The sequence below is a fragment of the Mesoplodon bidens genome (genome assembly GCF_964165515.1).
Source record: "Mesoplodon bidens genome assembly, chromosome: 2".
NCBI classification, from domain to species: Eukaryota; Metazoa; Chordata; class Mammalia; order Artiodactyla; family Ziphiidae; genus Mesoplodon; species Mesoplodon bidens.
In genome coordinates this window covers 154,642,685-154,664,946 of record NC_138177.1, presented here as the reverse complement: position 1 = coordinate 154,664,946, position 22,262 = coordinate 154,642,685, and the positions used below count along the sequence as shown (strand labels likewise).

Sequence of the window (22,262 nt, the reverse complement as noted above, 5' to 3'; positions counted from 1 at the left end):
AGCTCCCGGGTTGTCGAAAAACGGGCAGGATGGCCCGCGGACCGTAGTTTGTTGGTAGTTTATTACTTGCGGACACCGGCTGACTTCTCAGAGGATTGTTTTCAGCACCACGGAACACGGGCAGCGCCGGGACCACGTCTGTTCACCCACCGAGATACACCTGCACGGCACCCGCCGCTCAAAGGGAGCCGGAGGCGGGTTGGGCCTAAGCGGGAGTGGGCGGGGTCTGCGAGAGCGGTACCCGGGGCGGGGCCTTGGAGAAGGGGGCGGGCTGAGCGTAGGTTTCCGGCGGAAGAGTGCGGGAGCAAGATGGCTACTACCAAGCGGGTACTGTACGTGGGTGAGCAGGCGCGGGCTCTGGGTGGAGTCTGGGCGAACCGGGTCGCTAGTGGGTCGTGGCGTGGAGCTGGACAGGTCTCTGGGCGCGGAGGGCGGCGAGCAGCAGTCTAGGCCGTATCTTTGGCAGTATTGCTTGGCCTCAGGGTGTGAGCCTGAGACGTAACGGTCTTTGCAGCTCTTCCAAGTCCGCCAAGCTCTAACAGGAATCTCTTCACCTCCTGGGCCTGGGGCAGTGGTGGAGGAATATTAGGGACCTCTGAATCCTCGCGCCCATTCACTTTATGTTCACAGTAGTGAGGGCTCAGCCCCCGCTGTTGCCCTAAGCAAAAGAGTTCCCAGACTAGCCGGCTAAAAATGGGAATAACCTCAATAGCACAGTTTGATGAGCGGTTTGGTGGGGACGGACATTGGTGATATGGGCCTGGGTGCGGGGAGAAGTGACCCCTCCATCTGGAGAGGTGAGAGCAAGCTTTGAGGATGCGGTGACGCCGCAGATGAGCTGGAGTTAGTCAGGTAGCCGAAGTAGAAGCAAGTGTGTTTACTGAAAGGGAGCAAAATCCCAAAGGTGTAAAATAGCCTGACACTTGGAGGCAGGTGTATCATTTTGCGGGGAATCAAAGGGAGAGAGGCTGAAGAGGTGGGCAGGGGCTTATGAAGAGCCTTGCGTATACTGCTAAGTTTATACTTTATCCTGAGGACAGTGGGAAACCTTTGAAGTAGTTTAACGAGGGAAGTGATGGGTTAAAATCTGCACATTCTCGGGATCTTTCTAGTTGGCTTTGTGGAGGAGAGGAGGGTCGGTTATGAAGCTATTGCAGTAATCCTGGGACTAGATGAGGGTCTGAAAGAAGGGTGAAGAGAGGGGTGTGCATCATAAGTAGGTGTGAGGGAGCATATGAGAGGGATGTTTATGAACCCGAAGGACTGGATGGAAAGACCCCTCCCCTTGGTGGTAGCACACTAACTTTACAGCAGGGACTTCTCAAGGTGGGCGGGGTCTTGAGAGAATAGAGGGCAGTGTCTCAGAAGGCCCTTGGCTTCTTTGCAGGTGGACTTGCAGAGGAGGTGGATGACAAAGTTCTTCATGCTGCTTTTATCCCTTTTGGAGACATCACAGATATCCAGATTCCTCTGGATTATGAAACAGGTAAGCCTTTTTAGTGTCTCGCCTGCTCAGAATCCTCCTGCAAGGGAAAGAACTTAAAAAAAAATTTTTAAGTCATATCACAGTGCATTCTAAATATGCATTGGGCAGCATGACAGTGATCTTGATGCAGAAGGACTGTTCTGAGGCTTGTGGTTGTGAGCTGTAACATGCTTTGCAGAGAGTCCCATCTGTTGCATTTGAGCAAAGACAAACTTTTCAGTTAGCCAGTAGGAAGATAGGTTTTGAGCTACATGGAGATCTGTTGTTTCGAACTACCTGCCAGGCACTCTACCGCACCTGCTCCCTTCTTGGCGGCTGTGCTATTAAACAGGGTAGCAGGAAAGCCCAGCTTGAACAGTGGGGCCTTAGCCTCTGTGTACCTGGGGGTAAGCTTTCCATCAATTAGTATCACATTTGTAGTTCAGTTTTCTATTTAACCTTTGTTGTCATTTTTAAGATTGGAGTTTTAGGCCCAGCTCTGATAGGGATAGAATACGCAGCTAGTTTAGAAATCCCACTAGGGGATTATAGATAGAGAGGGAACTTCGGGAGACCCCTGTAAGTTAATGATCACTCAAGAACGCAGGCTTGCTTAGCAGCAAAACCAAGCAGGCTTGCTTAACTCGTGAAACCAAGCAGGCTTGCTTAACAACAAAACTATACATCAAGTCAGCGATGCCTGCATCCTGCTGGTTGAGGTCAGTAAGTTAATGATCCCTAGGACATGCTTCTCTGCACACACTACAAACAAAAACATAGGGGAAAGTTGACATTATGCTGAAACCTGAGGTGATTTACCATATTTTAGTGTATATTACCGCCTTTTTGCTCATTTCCATAGTGCCATGACAGTCCAGGTTGGACCAGATAGGGTCAAAAACTCCCTTGCCCAACCTGTAGGGGGAGTTAATTATGGAAGACTCGAAGAATGAGGAAGAAGGTGGTCTTCTCCCCCTCCCCACTTTTCCTTTAATTGTAAAACTGTATGTAGCCCACTGAGTTCTCTGTGGGGCACTCTCTTTCCTGCCCCCTTGTATCTCTCACAAGCATCCTATACTAATAAATCACTTCTTGCCTGTCACTTTGCTTCTCACTGAATTCTTTCTGGGCCAAGACAAAAGAACCTGAGCTTCATTAAGTCCTAAGACGTGTTTTGAGGTTTTAGCAACCTATGCTCTACTGAGTCCCGAGTCGAGTTGTGTGTTTCAGCTCTGTCATCTAATTTTAATCTCCCTGGGATCTTTATATGTTATAAAAATGATAAGGTTATATTGACTCTCTAAGGTTAATTGGTTAATTAAACTAGTGCTGTTGTGCACTTGGCCTTTCTACTTAGATTAACGTTTTGCTGAGGATAAAGACAGCGTCCTTACCCAGGTTTTAGGATTCATGCTTTATGCACAGTTGATGTTCAAAATGTATGCTTGGAATGAATAATTGATAGGTTAAATGACTTCATTTTTCTAGTTCCTGCACGCAAAGGTTAAGGTTTTAATTTGGCTTTGGTAAAAGAATTGAATGCTGCTTTTAGAGATTAAAACTATAGTAGATTATTCAGCTCTGTTCACTACAAAACAGTTTGAAATGTTATTTAAACTAGAAAGAATCAAGAGTAAGATTCCTTCTTCCTAAATAGTGATTATGTAGAATGTCGAATGAATGGATAAGGCATGCAACTGACTTCACTTTCCTTGTGACCACCTACTTCTTCCCATTGCCCCACATGATAATTGCTTGGCTTTGTTTGCCTTTTTTCAGAAAAGCACCGAGGATTTGCTTTTGTTGAATTTGAGTTGGCAGAGGTGAGAAAATTCTGTTACCTATGTTAAGTCTTTGGCTTGCCTTATTATTGTTACTGATTACAAAGGGAGCTGTTCTCCATTTGGTTGGGTTTTGGGGCTTCATGCTGATGCTTCCAGAGAGATAAGAAGTGCTATTTGAAGGAAAGTTTCCCTCACTTAATCAAACTGTAGGCTGTGATTAACATTGCAGACCTGCCAGGTCCTGCGCCTCTTGCTCTGCAGGGCTCTTGCGGCGCTGTTGATTATTTCTTTGTCTTCCACTAAATAGCCAATAGCTGAAGTCACCCAGGAAGTGCACTTTGTTAGACACATACAACCTGGGCAAGGAGTATAAATAGACCTTTTCCTGTTAGGTTGGGTTTTTTTTTTTTTGGCTACTGAGTATGTTTAGACACCACAAGAAGCATTTGACTGCAAGCCTAAACTTTTTTTTTTAATAAATTATTATTATTATTATTTTCTATACAGCAGGTTCTTATTAGTCATCCATTTTATACACATCAGTCTATACATGTCCATCCCAATCTCCCAATTCATTCCACCACCACCACCACCACCCCCAGCCGCTTTCCCCCCTTGGTGTCCATACATTTTTTTCTCTACTTCTGTGTCTCAATTTCTGCCCTGAAAACCAGTTCATCTGTACCATTTTCTAGGTTCCACATACATTGCAAGCCTAAACTTGTACCTTGTCTTTCCTTGGCAGGATGCTGCAGCAGCTATCGACAACATGGTATGGCTAGGAATCCTCCTTCTTACAGAAGTTGCTTTTTGGTGGTACAGAGGGCACTTATTCATACATGAGTTTGCTGAACCTCCAAAGTTACAAGGTTGCATGGGGAAGTACAGTTTATCATCATGTGAAAATATTCACTGTGAATTGGTTGCTTTTGAACAATTTGATAATAATGTAAATGCTAACCATCCTTGTTGACCAGTCTCTCACTGGCTGCCCATGTCTAGGATAGGAACTTGCAAACACAATGCAAATTGATTGCACAATGAAATTGCATATTTTACAAAAGAGGCAGGATTTCATGAAGTGTTAGACCAGTTAACAATTGAGAAGCTAAATTCGACAAGGATAAAGATAGGTTATGCTACTGATGCAAATGACTGGAATAGCCTGGAGAGCTCCTTGGGGAAAATGATGTAGCTCTTGAGTATGTATTCCCTCTTCAAGATGCTTATGATTTTCACATCAGATAAGAAATGCAAAAATATCATACTGTTGAAAGTATTTTGTTGGAAAAATACTACAGATTAATCAGCATCCATTACATCTTTGTCCTATAAATGAGCACATAAATCAAATTAAACCTGAATTTTAACTATAAGAAATTTATTTTCATTATTTTTAGTTTCATCACAGTAAGTTCCCAGTCAATCTTTTTTCCCTTCACTTTTTACCATGAAATTTTCTTCACTGCCTTAAGTGAATTAGCATTAAGTGACCTTTCCTGGTACCAATTATCTTAGGATAATAAGGTTTTCCTTTATTCCTGTTCTCTGTTTCCCATTCACCAAACATATTCCTCAGCTCTCAGAGAGAGAGAGAGAGAGAGATCATTTCTCACCATTTAAAGCTGATCTTGACTTTTGAAGGTGAACTCGGGTACTTGGAAACTGCATTTATCCTTGTAATTTCAGAGTGCTCTGAACCCAGAGTCACCTTTGGAAGCACAGGTCGTTGGTGGTATTGAAAGAAAGGTCTGATACACGCTATTATATATAAAATAGATGTACAACAAGGATCTACTATATAACACAAGGAACCATATTCAATATCTTATAATAATCTACAATGAAAAGAGTCTGAAAAAGAATATATATATATACATGTATATATATGTGTGTGTGTGTGTATATATGTACACACACACACATATATATGTAAAGTATAACTGAATCACTTTGCTGTACACCTGAAACATTGTAAATCAGCTATGCTTCAACTTTAAAAAAAAAAAAAAAAAGAAAGGAGGTATGTGATGGCTCCAGGGAGGAAATTCCCTGCAACCTACAGGCTGCTTTGCAGCAGGTGCATAGCTTGGGTGCTAGGGGCTCAGGGGTTAAGGGAGAACAAGTCATGAGCTTGTCTCGGATTTTTCAGAAGGAAATGGAAAGCTGTCTGACTTTGTTTTAACCTAACAGAGTTTAAGCAGCTGGATTTTCAATCTTTTCAGAATGAATCTGAGCTCTTTGGACGGACAATTCGTGTCAATTTGGCAAAACCCATGAGGATTAAGGAAGGCTCTTCCAGACCAGGTGAGTGGGAGCACTACAGGTTCCCCATCACATCCTCCAGTTTGGCCTTGGTTGCCTTTCTGTCCTGATTCTCTTGGAAGTGGGAGCTGAACGCTGCTCTGGTGGACAGGAGTAGAGCATGGTTTACGTTGGCGAAGGACATGCGCCACCTTTGTGGGGAAATAAAAAGAGTTTGAGCTGCTCAGCCAAGCCAGGGTAATTGTTTGCTTTATGAGAGAAACCCAGCCTGATCTCTTACCTGTCCCCGTTTTCTGAACACTCCTGGCAGGTTCCGTCAAGGGCTGGGACTGGCAAAGCCTGCACCTTTCCCTGGGGCATAGCTTTTTCACTTAGTCCTGCTAAGAGCCGGGCTTCAGGGTTGGCAGTCCCTGAAAGGTGGGAACTTTCCTTACCGTGCGAGTTCCCAAAGTGGAGTCCTCTGGCCGAGAGGGCCACAGAGTATGTTCTGCTTTGCCGACCAAAGCAGCTACTTAGCAGCTGGCTGATAGCTTGAATTTGTTCTCATTTGCCTGCCTCTTTCCTTTCAGTTTGGTCCGATGACGACTGGTTGAAGAAGTTTTCTGGGAAGACTCTTGAGGAAAATAAAGAGGAAGAAGGGTCAGAGCCTCCCAAAGTGGAAACCCAGGAGGTGAGATTGAAGGCTGGCACTTCCCACAGCGGACTTTGTCTTTTAGATCTTTATGGAAATTTGCAAACATATATACAAAAGCAGAGAGAATGAAAAATGAGCTTTCAGTGTTTTGGTGGAGGTGCTAATGAGTGAACTAAAGGGAAGCTTTAGGCCTCTTGTCCTTGTGCTCTGCTTGAGGAGCTTCTCAGCTTTGCCCGGGTTCTGTTCTGTGATTGCCGCCGCCGAGGAGGAAGCCTGAGGTGGGGAGGGGTGGGGAGCGCACCACTGCAGCCCTCCTCATCAGTCCCCCCTTCACTGGAGCTTCCTGTCCTGACGCAGGGGAGGCAGGGCTGGGTGGGGGTACCTCCCCGGCAGCCTGGGCACAGGTTTGAGGTTCTCCCTTCCAGAGAATCCGCCTTGGCACTTCCTCCTGATTCTTCCTCCTGATTCTTCCTCCTGATTGCCTCTCAGGCTGCCTCTCCCCTTCTTCTAAAGGGGAGTTGTTCTTCTGAATTTCTTCACTCACGGCAGCCCTCTCCCCTCTCTGCCAGAACAGTGGCAGTCACTCTGATTTTTCACAGCCTCTCCTGTGCTCTTGACTTTCCTGGCCTCTGTTTCTAGTCCTGAGCTTCAGACGTTTCTGCTGCAAGTCTCGCCCTCCCTTCTCCAACCCCGTGCTTCCTGTGTTCTCAAACTCACCAGCTTGCCACCATCCATCCACATTGACCTAAGCCAGAAATCCAGATGCAAAGCAGAGCACATAAATGGCCCTCAGCCAGTGGAGTAACCCTAGGTCACTCTAGACCCCTCTTTAAAATAGAGCCAGAACATCATGTTCTGCCAAGTTTTTCTCTTAAATCTTCCTTGAATCCATCCTCCCCTGATTACTCCATCGTCCCAATGTAACTTCTCGTGTCATTTGGATAATTGCAATAGCTTCCTAACTAGCCTTCTGGCTGCAGTCTTGCTCTCCTCCCATCTTTTATAAAGGCAGCTAGAATGATCTTTTTAAAGCATACCATGGATCATCTGACTCTCCTGCTGAGAACTTTTCAGTGGCTGCCCATCACCTGTCTCGTGAGATAAAGTCACGGGGGGACCCTCCCAGCCTTGACCCTGCCCACCTCTCACCTTGTAGTCCCCACTTTACACTCTTGGTAAAACCAGTCTTCGTATTTCCCTGTATGTCTTTGCTTTTGTAAAGGCTACGCAAGTGCTTATTGCCTTTCCCTTTCTAGTCAGTAAATTCTGTGAGGATAGGGGCCTCGTATTAATAAAGGCCTTGTTAATAAAAACGTGGAATGTGAGGTGGGGTAATGTGATTAAGAACATGGACTTGGTTGGGGGGTGGGGGGGCTTAGGTGTGAATTCCAGCCTCACCACTTAGCACCTCTGTGACCTTGGGCAAGTTACTGAACTTCCTTGTACCTCAGTTTCCCCGTCTATGAAATGGGAATGATGGTAGCGCTGATCTCACAGGTGGTTGTAAAGATTAAATGAGCTGATTACCTAAAATGTTCAGAATAGTACCCTGTACACGGCAAGTGCTATGTGAGTATTTGCTGTTACAACTATGCTACTGCTGTTGTTAACAGCAGGTAATAGTCACAGTATCCTCAGTGCCCAGCGTGATACCTCAGCGAGTTTGTTAAACTGAAGCACGAACAAGAACACTTGAGTTTTCCCTTTGGAGCAAATGTGACAGCTATAATAAATATCTCCTCTGCCCAGCCTTGTCTACTTGGAGTATAAAGCAAGGTCCCAACCACCTCCATTCTGAGCACTTAGGCCCTCCTTGCTTCCACTGCAGCCAGCCTGTGGATATGCAGGGCTAAGCGTAGAGGAAGGGGGTGTGTTAAAGAAGTGGGTCAGTTTAACTGACTAAGGTGGCTGGGCTTGAACTGGGGCTTGAAGTTGTTGAGAGTTGTGTGTTTTGGGCCACAAAAGCGATGTTCTGTGACTGCAGGGGAGGGTGAAGGTGAAGCGAGCTGATGCGTCTGAGGGAGTGAGATGAGATAAAATGCCTGAGGAGTGGGGCTCCGGGTAGACGGTGCTGAGTCTCCTGTCACTGGGTGTCCAGCTGGGGGCCGTGGCCATGGCCTCCGCCTTCTGCAGCCCCATCAGGGCCCAAGACCTTCCCTGTCGGTGCCTTGCTCAGCCCGCTCGCTGCAGTGGGTTCTGGGTTGTCTTCAGAAGAACACTTGCTCTCCTAGTCGGGGAGTCAGGGTGTTCTCTCTAACCTGGCCATTTCTCCTGCGTCTAGGGAGAGCCTGCTGTAAAAAAGGCCCGGTCAAACCCTCAGGTGTACATGGACATCAAGATTGGGAACAAGCCAGCAGGCCGCATCCAGATGCTCCTGCGTTCAGACATCGTTCCCATGACAGCAGGTGAGCAGGACTCCGGTCAGGATGGCCGGGAAGCTGGGAGCTGAGCAGTGAGCCTTTCCAAGGTTCTCAGCGCCTTAGTTCTTGTGTCCTTGACGTTGTTTCTGACCTGAGTTGATTTGCGGCATCTCAGATCCTGGGATCTATTAACAGATGAGTCATAGCAGGCGTTTTTGAAGCTTTAGAGGTGCTGGTTTACTACTTTTTTTTAACATAAATTTTATTTATTTATTTATTTATTTTTGGCTGTGCTGGGTCTTCTTTGCTGCACGCGGGCTTTCTCTAGTTGCGGCGAGCGGGGGCTACTCTTCATTGCGGTGCCTGGGCTTCTCATTGTGGTGGCTTCTCTTGTTGCGGAGCACGGGCTCTAGGCACACGGGCTTCAGTAGTTATGGCATGTGGGCTCAGTAGTTGTGGCTCATGGGCTTAGTTGCTCCGCAGCATGTGGGATCTTCCCAGACCATGGCTCGAAGCCATGTCCCCTGTGTTGGCAGGTGGATTCTTAATCACTGCGCCACCAGGGAAGTCCCTGGTTTACTACTTTTTAATAATAGTTTTTTCTTTAATACAAATAAATGTGTATTCATGGTTTAAAAAAAAGTATACACACATAAATATATTCCAACAATATTGAAGGCAATGAATTGAAAACCTAAGTCTTCCTTTCTTCTCCACATCTAATCCTACTCTTCACAGGTAACTACTGTTAACTAACAGTTTCTTGAGTATTTTTCATTTGCTAAATATTGACTTCTATTTATTCTTCTTTTAATCTAAATTTTATTATATAAACATATAGTTTAGAATGTTAATTCCACAAAGCTTGTTTTGAAAAACAGCAGTGCTCCCTTGCTGTCCTCCCATCCTGCCCCATCCCCCCCTTTGCTGCTTCTCAGAGGCAGCCAATTTCACCTCTTAGCTGATTCTTTTGGTTTTTATCTCCATGTTGGTAGATAACAGATTTATGTTGCTACTTTCTGGGTTTTTTTCATTTTACACATCTATTGGCTTCCCACTTCAGAAGGTAAGGAATTAGCTTTTTAAATCACCTTCCCTGCTCCTTCATCCTCCTTACATTGTTACCATAATTTTGTTTAGGTCGTAGGTTATTCTAACTATGTAAGCATCATACTGTGATAACTTCCTTTCATACAGAGCACTTTGTTTTCCCTGGAATTCATAATTGTCTTGTTCTCACGTTTGCTTAGTCTTCTGTGCATATATTCCTGAGTCTCTCCGAAATTCTCCTGCTTATATAATCAAATACATCAGATGTTCTGTCAATTTCACTGTTCCTCCTTGGAGCCTTCTGACCTCCTCTGGCCTGGACCAGTTGCTTTCCAGGCACCACTGCATAGCTATTGTCATGGGATCTCCTATTTTCGCTTATGTTGGAACCTCTGTTGTTTTTTTTGGTCTATTCTCTTGTTTCGGTAGAAGACATACTCCTGTAGCTTCTAGAGAAAAGAGCTTGGAGGGTAAGTTTTTTGAGACTGATGTGTGAAAATATCTACTTTCCCACTTGATGGTTTGGTTGTAAAATTGTAGAGAAGTCTAGTATTCTGATTATTGGTCCTTTATACACAACCTTTTTAAAATTTTCTGCCTAGAGCTCAGCTGTTCAGTATGGTAGCCACTAGCCACATGTGACTATTTAAGTTTAAATTAATTCAAGTTAAATAAAATTAAAATTCACTTCCTCAGTTACACTATCCAAATGCTTAATAGCTGTTAGATAACACTGGTCCAGAGGCTTGGAGGGTCTCTTTGTCCTGTGTTCTGAAACAGTGTGCCTTTGGAGTAGATCTCCTTCCATTCGTCATGCTGGATATTCAGTGGGCCCTATTATGTTAGTTTTCTCTTGCTGCTGTAACAAATTATCACAGACTTAGCAGCTTACAAGAACATAAATTTATTATCTTAACTGTTATGAAGGCCAGAAGTCCAACACAGGTCTCAGCAGGCTAAAATGAAGATGATGGCTGGGTTGCTGCGTTCCTTACTGGAAGCTCTAGGGGTGGATCTGTTTCCAGAGACAGTGAGGTTGTTGGAAGAATTCAATTTCCTGCATCTGTAGACTGAGGTACCCATTTCCATGTGGGCTGCCAGCTGAGCGCTGTTTCCAGCTTCTAGAGGCTTGTGGTCCCCTTCTTTTATCATCGCAGCCAACAGTGGTAGATCCAGTCCCTCTCATGTTTCAATTCTCTCCTGCCTCCTCTTCCATCCACTTCTAACTCTCTTTCTGACTACAGATGGGAAAGGTTGTGATTGTATTAGGCCCACCTGGATAACCTAGGCTACTCTCCCCATCTCAACGTCCATAATCTTAATCACATCTGCAAAGTACCTTTTGCTGTGTACAGCATAACACAGTCTCAGGTTCCAGGGACTGGGACATAGATATCTTTGGGGAGCCATTATTCCGCATACCACACCCATCAATCAGGACAGTCCTATCTTTTGGTTTGGGAAAATTTCCTTGGATTATTTCTTTGCATTTGTCCCTTCTGATTTCTCTCTTCTCTCATTCTGGAACCTTCCTAAATGTCCTTTTTCATAGCATCCTGTGCTTATTTCATGCATGTACTGCCATTTCATCTTGGGAGATTACTAAAGCTTCTTTTTCCTATACAGCTTATGTTTCAGGTTACTTTTTTCTGAGTTTTTAGATTTTGTTTTGCTTTGTTTGTTATTGGTCTGTTTGCTTGTTTTGGTCTTTGCTTTTCACATTAGATGCCTTTAAGACTAGGACCCTAAAAATCTGCTTGGAAACTCCCTGGATATCGGTAAGGCTTGCTGACTGAGGCTTCCACTGCAAGGTGATTCTCTCTCTCTCTTGGACCCTGGATGGTCAGTATTCCTGAGTTGTAGTCTCTTAGACAAAGCAGAGTCCACAGAGAAGTCTAGTCTCTTGCTAGTGGTCCTGTTTCCAGCTCTTTGCCATCATGGTTGGGGGTGGTGGGAACAGTATATAAACTTCACTTGATCTCCGTTTGTCATTATGGTACCTCAACCCTCGGCTGTGTGTAGTGCATCCCAGAGCATAGACCCTCTGCTTTAACATACCAGAGGGTAGACCTCCAGCCGGCAGCCAGGGCCAGGGAAGGGAGAGGATCTGGGGGCTAGCTACTTTTTTAAACAGGCTTTCAACCACACTTACTGTTTTTAGAGCCATCTTCATTCTTGTCTCTGAGCTTTTGGCATTTCTGCAGCATAAATCGAATTGCTCTTGGCTTTACCAGCTTAAGCTTCAGGTTTGTTAGGTCTGCTATATCAGTTATGGCTCATCTATTTGTCTTCTAGGTTTCAAATATTTTTGTTGCTGTTGTCTTTTCTCTTGCTCCTTTTTTTTTTTTTTGGTCATTTTATCCATTTTTTAAGTGTACAATTTTTTTTTTTTTCGGTATGTGGGCCTCTCACTGTTGTGGCCTCTCCCGTTGCGGAGCACAGGCTCCGGGCGCGCAGGCTCAGCAGCTATGGCTCATGGGCCTAGCCGCTCCGTGGCATGTGGGAACTTCCCGGACCAGGGCACGAACCCATGTCCCCTGCATCGGCAGGCGGACTCTCCACCACTGCGCCACCAGGGAAGCCCTAAGTGTACAATTTACTGGCATTAATTGCATTCACAATGTTGTACAACTATCACCACTATCTATTTTCAAAACTTTTTCACCACTCCAAACAGAAACTCAGTACCCATTAAACAACAACTCCCCATTCTCCTCTCCCCTCAGCCCTGGAACATTTATTCTATTTTCTGTCTCTCAGAATTTGCTATTCTAGACATTTCATATAAATGGAATCATACAGTAGGTGTCCTTTTGTGTCTGGCTTATTTCACTTAGCATCGTGTTTTCAAGGGTCATCTGTGTATCAATGTTCTGTTCATTTTTTTTTTTTTTTTTTTTTTTTTTTCTTGCGGTACCCGGGCCTCTCACTGCCGTGGCCTCTCTCGTTGCGGAGCACAGGCTCCGGACGCGCAGGCTCAGCGGCCATGGCTCACGGGCCCAGCCGCTCCGCGGCATGTGGGATCTTCCCGGACCGGGGCACGAACCCGTGTCCCCTGCATCGGCAGGCGGACTCTCAACCACCGCGCCACCAGGGAAGCCCCTGTTCATTTTTATGACTGAATAATATTCCATTGTCTGGATAGTCCACATTTTGTTTATCCATTCATGTGTTGATGGACACTTGAGCGTTGTTTCAACTTTCCGGTTATTGTGAATAATGCTGCTGTGAACGTTTGTGTACAAATATGTATGTGCGTTTTTAAAATATAAATTTATTTATTTATTTATTTTGGCTGCGTTGGGTCTTCGTTGCTGTGCACGGGCTTTTTCTAGTTGCAGCAAGTGGGGACTGCTCTTCATTGCGGTACGTGGGCTTCTCATTGCAGTAGCTTCTCTTGTTGCAGAGCATGGGCTCTAGGCTGCGGGCTTCAGTAGTTGTGGCATGTGGGCTCAGTAGTTGTGGCACGTGGGCTCAGTAGTTGTGGCACGTGGGCTCTAGAGCACAGGCTCAGTAGTTGTGGCGCACAGGTTTAGTTGTTCCGCGGCATGTGGGATCTTCCGGGACCAAGGCTCGAACCCGTGTCCCCTGCATTGGCAGGCGGATTCTTATCCACTGCGCCACCAGGGAAGTCCCCAAATATGTGTTTAAATCCCTGTTTTCAGTTGTTTTGGGTACCTACCTAAGAGTGGAAATGCTGTGTCATATGGTAATTCTAGTTTGACTTTTTGAGGAACTGCCAAACTGTTTTCTACAGTGGGTGCACCATTTTACATTCCCACCAGCAATGTATTAGGGTTCTAATTTCTCCACATCCTCACCAAAACTTGTTTTCTGTTTATTATAGCCATCCTAGTAGATGTGAAATAGGATCTCATTGTGGTTTTGATTTGCATTTCCTTAATGACTAATGATGTGGAGCATCTTTTTTTTTTTTTTTTTTTTTTTTTTTTTTCTTTTTGCCGTATGCGGGCCTCTCACTGTCGCGGCCTCTCCCGTTGCGGAGCACAGGCTCCGGACGTGCAGGCCCAGCGGCCATGGCTCACGGGCCCAGCCGCTCCGCGGCATATGGGATCCTCCCAGACCGGGGCACGAACCCGTATCCCCTGCATCGGCAGGCGGACTCTCAACCACTGCGCCACCAGGGAGGCCCTGTGGAGCATCTTTTCATGTGCTTAGGGGAAGGAGCCGTTTGTGTATCTTCTTTGGAGGAATGTCTGTTCAAGTCTTTTGCCTATTTATTTACTGGGTTGTTTGTCTTTTTGTTGTTGAGTTGTAGGAGTTCATTATATATTCTGGATGTTAAATGCTTAAGAGATAATGATTTGCAAATATTTTCTCCCATTCCCTGAGTTGCCTTTTTACTTTGTTGAGAGTGTCCTTTGATGCACAGAAGTTTACATTTTGATGAAGTCTAATTTGCCTATTTTTTCTTTTGTTACCTACACTTTCGGTATCACAATTAAGAAACCATTGCCAAATCCAGAGTCACAAAGAGTTGCCCCTGTGTTTTTTTTCTAAGATCCTGTTTAATTTTTCTTTTAAAAAATTGCTTTACTGCCAGTTTAGTGTGGAACAGAACAGAATGCATGTGTTCACTCCTTCTTTAACTAGAATCCCCTCTAGTCCTTCAAGATGTCAGTATCTCAAAGGTTTATAATGAGCATGTCATATTTTGAAATGAAGATATGAACATTAAACAAATACAACAGTTTTTCAGAGCCTAGTTAGAGGTTTCATTGGTTTGTTTTTTAACCCGGGTACCTTTTCCTTTCTCGGCGCCAGAGAATTTCCGCTGCCTGTGCACGCATGAGAAGGGCTTTGGCTTCAAGGGCAGCAGCTTCCACCGCATCATCCCCCAGTTCATGTGCCAGGGAGGCGATTTCACCAACCACAATGGCACTGGGGGCAAGTCCATCTACGGGAAGAAGTTTGACGATGAAAACTTTATTCTCAAACACACGGGAACAGGTAAGACCCGATCAGTGGCTGGTGATTGGTGGGCTGGGCTGGGGCAGGATGACTGTGTGGGGGGAATGATGGGCTGTGGTTCTGGCTGACAGGTTGGGGGTCTGGAGGGGACCCACCCAGTGAACAGAGGAGAGGCGTTCGGCCTGGCTAAGCAGAGTGAGCTTGTTTCTATTCATGTACTGCCCGTCCCCCCACCACATCCGCACTCCCTGTCGGCCTAGCTTATATTCTGTGGTCGGCCAGTGTAAGCCCTTGTCTTCCCTCCGCCCCAGCACCCGCCTCGCTCTGTCAGACTCATCCAGTAAAAAATTTCAGTCGTTGTTCCCCCAGCAACTAGAAAAAACACAGAACTGTACTGAAATTTATGACCGAAGCTCTGCAGGAGGCCCTCGGCAGCCGTACTAGATAGAGCTCCCTAGTTCACACTCAGTCCTGGTCAGAGACAATTCCATCCCTTCCTTCATTCCCGAAGCCTCCACGTCACCCTCTGCCTCAGCTGATGCTTGGCCTCCTGCATCTGTCCACACATGCCCGCTCTGACTTCCCTCCAAGTACAGGGGCTGAGCTGTCTTCCCTCTGCTCGTGGCCTGGACCCCTACTCCTCTCCCCTCCTTCGGAACCTGGCTTCTGTGGATGTGCCCTTGCAGCCTTGTGTAATGTGTTTCCCCTGCTCTGCTAGATCAGTCCATCAGCACAAAAGCACGCGGCGTCCATCTTTCAAAAAAATCTTTGACTCATGTACCCCCTCAGCTATCACCCATGCCTCTGGTCCCCTTTGTAAGCAAAACTTCTTGAAAAAGTTATGTAGACTCCCTGCCTTCCGTTCTCTCTGTCCCCCTCTAGACAGACTTCTAGTGCCACCTGTCCACTGAAACCACTCTTCTCAAAGATGCTGGCAGCCTCCATCTTGCCTGTAGTCAGTTCCCGGTCCACATTCCATTCCCCCTCCCAGCAGCATTTACGCTCCGCCCTCTACTACCAGACGTCCTGAGGGCCGGGAGCAGGGTGGAGGGGCTTGATGTGGTCATTCTCTCCCCCAGGCCTGCTCTCCATGGCCAACTCTGGCCCAAACACCAACGGTTCCCAGTTCTTCCTGACATGTGACAAGACGGATTGGCTGGACGGCAAGCACGTGGTATTTGGGGAGATCACGGAAGGCCTGGATGTCTTGCGGCAGATTGAGGTGGGCGGCCGCCCGGGCCCCCGGTGCACAGCCGTGTGGGAGGGCAGGAGCGGGGGCTCCGGGGCCTGGAGAGAGAGGCCACGGCTGCTGCTGCTGGAGAGGGTGGGGGCAGGGGGCGGGGCGGGTATCCTGAGCTGCCCTTTCCTCTCCACCCTCCCTCCCTCCCCTGATTCCTCCTCTTCTGTTTTGCCTGCAAAGGCCCAGGGCAGCAAGGACGGGAAACCCAAGCAGAAGGTCATCATCTCCGACTGCGGGGAGTACGTGTGAGAGGGCAGCTGTCAGCCCGGGGAACCGGCAGCCCAGGTGTCCCGTTTGCAGCAAGCAGGGCTTTGTGTCCTGGCCCTTCCTTGGGGTCAGCGTGGGGCAGCTCCTCTGCAGGCACGGCCTGGGCCGCCTCTGGCTCTTCCCCAAGTGGGGCCGTGAGCCAGGGTGCTGCCCTCCGCACCGTGCACGGCTGTGCGTGCCCTTCCCAGGCCAGGGCCTCTCCTGGGCCCACCTGTGTGGATCCTAGACGTTTTCTTCTGGTAAAATAAATTCTAGCTTTTGAACTGCTGCCTCCAGCTAGTTCCTGGGAGTTGTCAGAGGTTGCATCTAAGGCTAAACTGTCCCCCGAGACAGGTTGGTGAAGGAATAGGAAATAGCGTCTTCCCCACAGCTTTTCTTTCTTCCCTCGGGCAATTCCCTGAGATGTCGGATGATATATCTTCAAGCCAGATACCCTTGTCAGACCATTGTCAAGACCATGGGAATCAAAGACAGTGGAAAAGTTCCTGTCTACAGTGCCTCCACTCCCAAATCATGCTGCCAGGCTCGTAGCCAGTGGGTGTACTGCTCAGTCTCTGTGATTCATTTGCTCACTTTCATTCTACAGGTTTTTTAAATGATATTTTATTACCCAAAATGCCTTCTCCATGCCAGGTACCGTACCTATTTGTCAGGAGACAAGAGGTCAGCAAACCCGTTGGGTCTAATCCAGCCCACTACCTGTTTTTGTGAATAAAGTTTTATTGGAACACAGCCACACCCATTTGTTTACATACTGTCTGTGGCTGCTTGCTTACTACAGTGACAGAGTTGAGTAATTGGTGACAGATACTGTATGGTCCCTGTATTAGAGTTCCCAGAGAAACAGAACCAGTAGGGTGTGCCTATATGTTCATAGAGAAAGAGATTTATTTCACGGAATTGGCTCTGCAGTCGTGCGGGCTGAGAAGTCTGATAGCTGCAGGGCAGGCCAGCAGGCTGGAGCCCCAGGAAATAGTTGATGTTGAAGCTTGAGTCCAAAGGCCGTCTGGAGGCAGAATTCCTCCTCCCTCAGGTGATCCCAGTCTTTCTGTCTTAAGGCCTTCAATTCACTGGATGAGGACCACCCACGTTATGGGGCGTCATCTGTTTTACTCCAAGTCAACTGATGTAAATGTCAATCACATCTGAAAAATACCTTCACAGCAACATCCAGACTGGTGTTTGGCTAAAAAGTTGATACCATGGCTTAGCTATAGACACAAAATTAACCAACGCCGTCCCAAAGCCTAATATATTTACTATCTGAACCTTTGCAGAAAGTTTGCTGACCACTGATGAGACAAGTGGTCTCACCCATGCTGAGCTCACAGTGTGGTCCCTGTGTGCAGCCACTTCCTGGAGCTCAAGTCAGGCTGGCTTCCCTCCGCTCCCCTTCCATGGACTGGTCAGCCAAGTGACTTTAAAGAACCCTGACCTGCTGAAGGCACTGAGCAGAGACTGAGCCCTGTGGCCACTAGATACCTCCCTGTGGTGGTGGGGGCGCTACTCAGACCATTCAGAGTCTACCCGGCTGGGCTTTTACATGTTGAGTAGAAATCTGGACGAGGCAGGAGTGTGGCCTGTTGTCCCCTGGCCCTGGTGACCCCAGGAGAGCTCCTGTTGAGGGACGATGGCACTCTGGCTCTACCTCTGGCTCCCATGTGCCGAATGGACTCCTGGTCCTCAGCTGAGCCCCCTTTGCTGCAGCGGACCAGCTTTCTGTCTCCTTGGGCCTCAGGTGTACCACAGTTACCCCTGATCCTTATGGAGCTGCCAAAAGAGACCCCCCACCTCAAGGCCCAGGCGCCCCCTCTGAGTGTAGACTGTGGCCGTCACAGGTCAGTCTACCTGACTGCCCACAGCGTTAGGGCAGGCTTTAGTGAAGCAGGGTGATGGCAGTGACTTCAGGGCTTTTATAAGAGCCAAGAAAGGATATGTATGAAGAGCTTAGTACAGCCAGCCCCCCAAGAGAGGACCGACTCCTGATAGCCTAGGGAGGTTGAGACCAGCCAGCAGGTTGGGAAGCTCAGTGGGTTTGGAGCTACAGTGGCCTTCCCAGTGCCCCTCCGGGTGTCCACAGGTGTTAACTCACTGTCTCCACACCAGAACCCTGTGCAGAGGTCAACCAAGGCTCAGGTGACATGACTGTTCAGGTCACCCAGGATGACGTGGCAGAGCTGGGGTTGGAAGCGTGGCCATCTCCCCATCAGTCGTAATGGAGTCCTGGGGTGTTTCCTGAGCTCTAGCCTCAGTCTACAGCAGGGCAACCCCAGGCCTGTGGGGAGACAGAGTCATGGTCCCCATGGTTGGTCTGGGCCCTACTCTGCCAGGCAGGACGGGGAGCCCAGAGTCTAGGGAGCAGTGGCCTAGCCACCTCGCTCAGCCAGTCACAGCACAGCACTCACCCTCTGTTGCTCAGAAGGGCTCTGGCCTGTGGGAAGTGGACCCGGGGCGCTGTGGGGGCTTTGCTGCAGGCTGAAGGTCAAAGCTGCCTTCCTGGGACTGCCTGGCCTCCCCGTCCACGTTTCCATTGCTCTGTTGCTCCAGCACCAGGACTGAGAACATGGGGCTTCGCTTTGCTCATGCATCCCCTCACTAGCTCCTCCAGGGCCGGGCCCCATCTGTGCAAGCCCTGTGACGGCTGCATGGAGGAACAGACCTGGGGGTGTAGCCCTGGGACCAGTCCTGTGACTGCTGGACTTTCTCACAGTGTGTCTGCTCCAGATGATGCCAGCACAAGAAAGTGGTTGTGGGACCTACTTTTTAGTAGTGAAAACTGAGTCTTATGGAGTTCAGGTGATGGAAAACTAGACAGCCATGTTTTCAAAAAATATTTATTAACAGGGAAAATTACACCATATAATAAAATGGGAAAAGCACATCTAAAGCAGTTTATATAATACAGTATGATCCCAATTTTGTACAAATACCTATCCGTAATATGTAAACATCTATATTTTATACGTATTCTAAGAAAAAAGCCTAGAAATAAATTCAACAAAATTTTTCTAGCATGTTTATCTGACTTAGAGGATTATAGTGATTTGAATTGTTTTATTTTTTGTGTTTTTCAAACTTTTCTCCAAAACTGCATTACTTTTGTAATAAATGAAAAGCACATTTTTTTAAAAAGTGGGTCAAGTGCTCACAAAAGGCCTCCCCATAAGGAATAACACTTGGAATGGACAACCCCTGTTTAAACTGCCAAAAGGGCACCTGGTGGTGCTGAGTGCCTTCAGCAGGCCACTGGGATCCCCTTGTCTCTGGGAACACAGAGCACAGTGTCACAGCCCTGGCCACTGCCAGCATAACTGGACACTTGTCCCAGGCCTTTAAAGCAGGTGAGAACACAAGTCCTGCCCTCAAAGGACTGCGGTGGGAAAAGCACAGCTCTAAAATAAAACACCACAGAATACATTCTGGGAGGAGGAAAGGTTTAGTGGACAAGCACGGAAGGGGCTCAAAATTAGCAAATTCATTTGTAATAATACCAACAGGTACCAGCTGTTAAGCATTTATATGCCAGATGTCCTCAATGTTTGTGTCCATATATGATCTTTTTAAATAGCTTGGAGGGAAAGCCAGTATCCTGCTCTACAGAGGAAGAAGAACCACGATTCAAATCCATTTGGCCCCAAAAATCTGTACTCTTGCTGTGCTGCCTCTTTTCCTATTTCTTAGGGATTTTTCCAGAACATGTTACTACCTATGTTAGTTTGAAGACAGTGAACCTCACATTATGATGGCTTGGTCTTGAGGCCGGGATTGCACCGCAAACACCAAAACTGTTGTGCATTTCACCTTAGCCTTTTTTCCTACGTGTCCTCCCTGCCTATCAACTGTCACTGATTTCTTACTGCTGTCAGTGGGTCTGAACTGACCACCCTTATTTGTTCTAGTCTGGCCAGGTAAACAAGCCAGGCTCTGAGCAAGAGTACTGCAGCTGCAATGCTTGGCTAAGCAAACAGATAACTCTCGGGATAACATACATGGGCTTCGTGTCCATTCACAACTGTTCCACTCCTCAGGGCTTTTCCTATTTGATTTCATTTGGTAACTGGATGGCAAAAGTTGCTGGAAGTCTGACGGCCAGGTACATAAGCAATAACTTACTGTTTTTCAGTTGTTCTGCTTGAAAAAGGATTGTAACTCCACTCCTGCTGTGCACAGCTTGATTGGTAGATGAGGTGTACTCCACATCTACCAACCTTTGGATAATATGATAGACATTCCTGGTGTACCTGGCCAAGCTAATCACTGGCTGGGCCTAAAAATAGCAAATTAAAAAATTGTCAAAAAAAAAAATTAGTTGTCAATTCCATTTTAATGGTAGTCATTGATGAAATTACCATTAATACTACCATTTTTTCTGGTAATTTGTAGCTGTGAGCTAACATGTTTTGATTTTTCCATTTCTGCAATAAAAAAAATTTTGAAATTCAGAAAATTACAACTAAAATTTTCAAGTGAAAAAAGTTAGTTCTCAAAATAATCTGCTAATTTAAGATTTATATTTACCTAAGAGATAATCCTCCATGTTGGGAAGAGAGAACTGTTAGGTAAGTACTAGAATAACAAATAGGTTCCATGTTACGTGCCAGCTCTGATTCGTGATGGCCACCTGAGCTCCGTGTTCAGGGTTACCAAGCTGCCTCTGGGCTCAGTGTGAGACAGGGATGGCAGACAGATTGCCTGGCTGAAGGCCCTTTTCAGATCAAAAAGTCCATGCTTCATGTTACAGATGGGAAATAGGCCCAGAGGAGGAAGCCACCAACTCATGTTCCCTAACATGTAGGCCAGAGCTTAGATCCCTACACTGATGGGAAGCTCACCACTTTCCAGTCCCCTGTGTCCATGGGGAGGGTCTCTTCCTGTGCACTGGCTCCCAGAGGCCCTCCCAGGTCCAGGCGGAGGGGCTGCTGTCCTGCAGCAAGGCCCCAGCCTCCACCCCTGCTGCCAGACCTGCGCTCCTGGAGCCCCTCCTTGGGGCGCAGACTGAATTCCAGGGCTGCACGTCCCGAGCTGTGCCCGTGGATTGGGGCGGGCCCAGGCTCTGCTTTTAATGACACAGTATTTCAGGGTTCGGGCAGCTGGACGCAGTCTGCTCCACCAGGTAAATTAGAGGCTTACCAAGTCAGAAATCAAATAAACACTCCAACTGCCGGCGGCCGCTCCAAGGAGAGCAGTGGTTTCCGGGAACCTCCCCACCCAGCTCAGCTTAATTACCTCCTGTCACTCCCCTGGGACGGGGGCCTTTTCTCTGGCTCACAGGCCCCAAGAAACAGGACAGGGCTCCTGGGCACACAGGGTGACGCAGACTTGGCTGACCAGGCTGTTTCTGACAGCTTCTGGACACGGGCAGGTGCTAACAAGCTTTGCCCTCGCTCCACGCCTGGCCCCACGCTGCCCTGCGTCCCAGAGCGCTGGAGGCAGGAGATAGCAGAGAGTTTTCACTCCACATGCCAACTCTAACCTGGTGGTGGCCACCTGGAGTTCTGTACTGGTCATTTTGAAATTCTATCCAGATTTGAAAGAAAAAATATCAAGGTTGATTATTGATGACAGCCGTGCAGAAGGTTAAGGGAAACTATGTCACCCGTGCTGGGCATTGTCACCCTGGGCCACCCGATGTATCCACCATACTTGGCTCAGCAAAAAGATAACTTTTCCACAGAGCTGAACTCCTGATGGTTCAACATGGTGACAGACAGATGGGGTCAATAAAGCCCCCAGGATTTTTTGTTTCCCTAAAGTGTCCGTGCACTGCACGTCTTCCCCAGACAGCAGAGGCAGGTCAAGGGAGGAAGACAGGGAAGATGAATGCCATCAGCCTTGGCCCTAAATCATGCTGTTCATTTAGCTCTTTCTAGAGGTGACCCACATGCCTCCTTGTGGCCAGCGGTTTGGTAATTCAGATCCACAAATATAGCCCACCGAGGGCAACTCCACACTCTAACAGAAGTGCCCAGAAATGCCCAGTTTTGCACCTAGGAAGGGCAGGCAACTGGAGATGGAACAGGACCTGTCTACACAACCCCAGACCCTGTCGTGGACGGTGAAGGGCCTGAGGTGGCCATCCTGGGCTGCAGGTGCCTCTGAGTTCGTCCCACACCTGCCCACAGCTGGGCCAGCAGTGGACAAGGGCAGGTCCTCAGGACTCTCTGCCAACCCCAAAGAACGGTCAGCCCGTGCCTCTGGGGAGGGGTCTGGGGTAGGACCCTGCTGCGGACGTAGACCACCAGGCCACAGTTCCACCACCGCCTCA

At 47.5% G+C, this 22,262-nt stretch overlaps 1 protein-coding gene across 1 annotated transcript; it reads left to right on the top strand.

The window, feature by feature from the left end:
• The first annotated feature begins 269 nt into the window (after positions 1–269).
• Positions 270–16,260, top strand: LOC308612622 (peptidyl-prolyl cis-trans isomerase E). The gene is made up of 10 exons (XM_081225255.1): positions 270–340; positions 1,388–1,486; positions 3,245–3,288; positions 3,995–4,021; positions 5,475–5,556; positions 6,084–6,184; positions 8,430–8,553; positions 14,344–14,529; positions 15,570–15,712; positions 15,911–16,260. The coding sequence occupies exons 1-10, from the start codon at positions 310–312 to the stop codon at positions 15,977–15,979; spliced, it is 906 nt and encodes a 301-aa protein (XP_081081381.1). The 5' UTR covers positions 270–309; the 3' UTR covers positions 15,980–16,260.
• Positions 16,261–22,262: the final 6,002 nt, after the last annotated feature.

Excerpts from the sequence above, each read along its gene's own strand:
- LOC308612622 (XM_081225255.1), top strand. The coding sequence starts at position 310 with ATGGCTACTACCAAGCGGGTACTGTACGTGG. Across the intron at positions 341-1,387 it reads CAAGCGGGTACTGTACGTGG|GTGGACTTGCAGAGGAGGTG; the intron begins GTGAGCAGGCGC and ends GCTTCTTTGCAG. Across the intron at positions 15,713-15,910 it reads ATGTCTTGCGGCAGATTGAG|GCCCAGGGCAGCAAGGACGG; the intron begins GTGGGCGGCCGC and ends TTGCCTGCAAAG.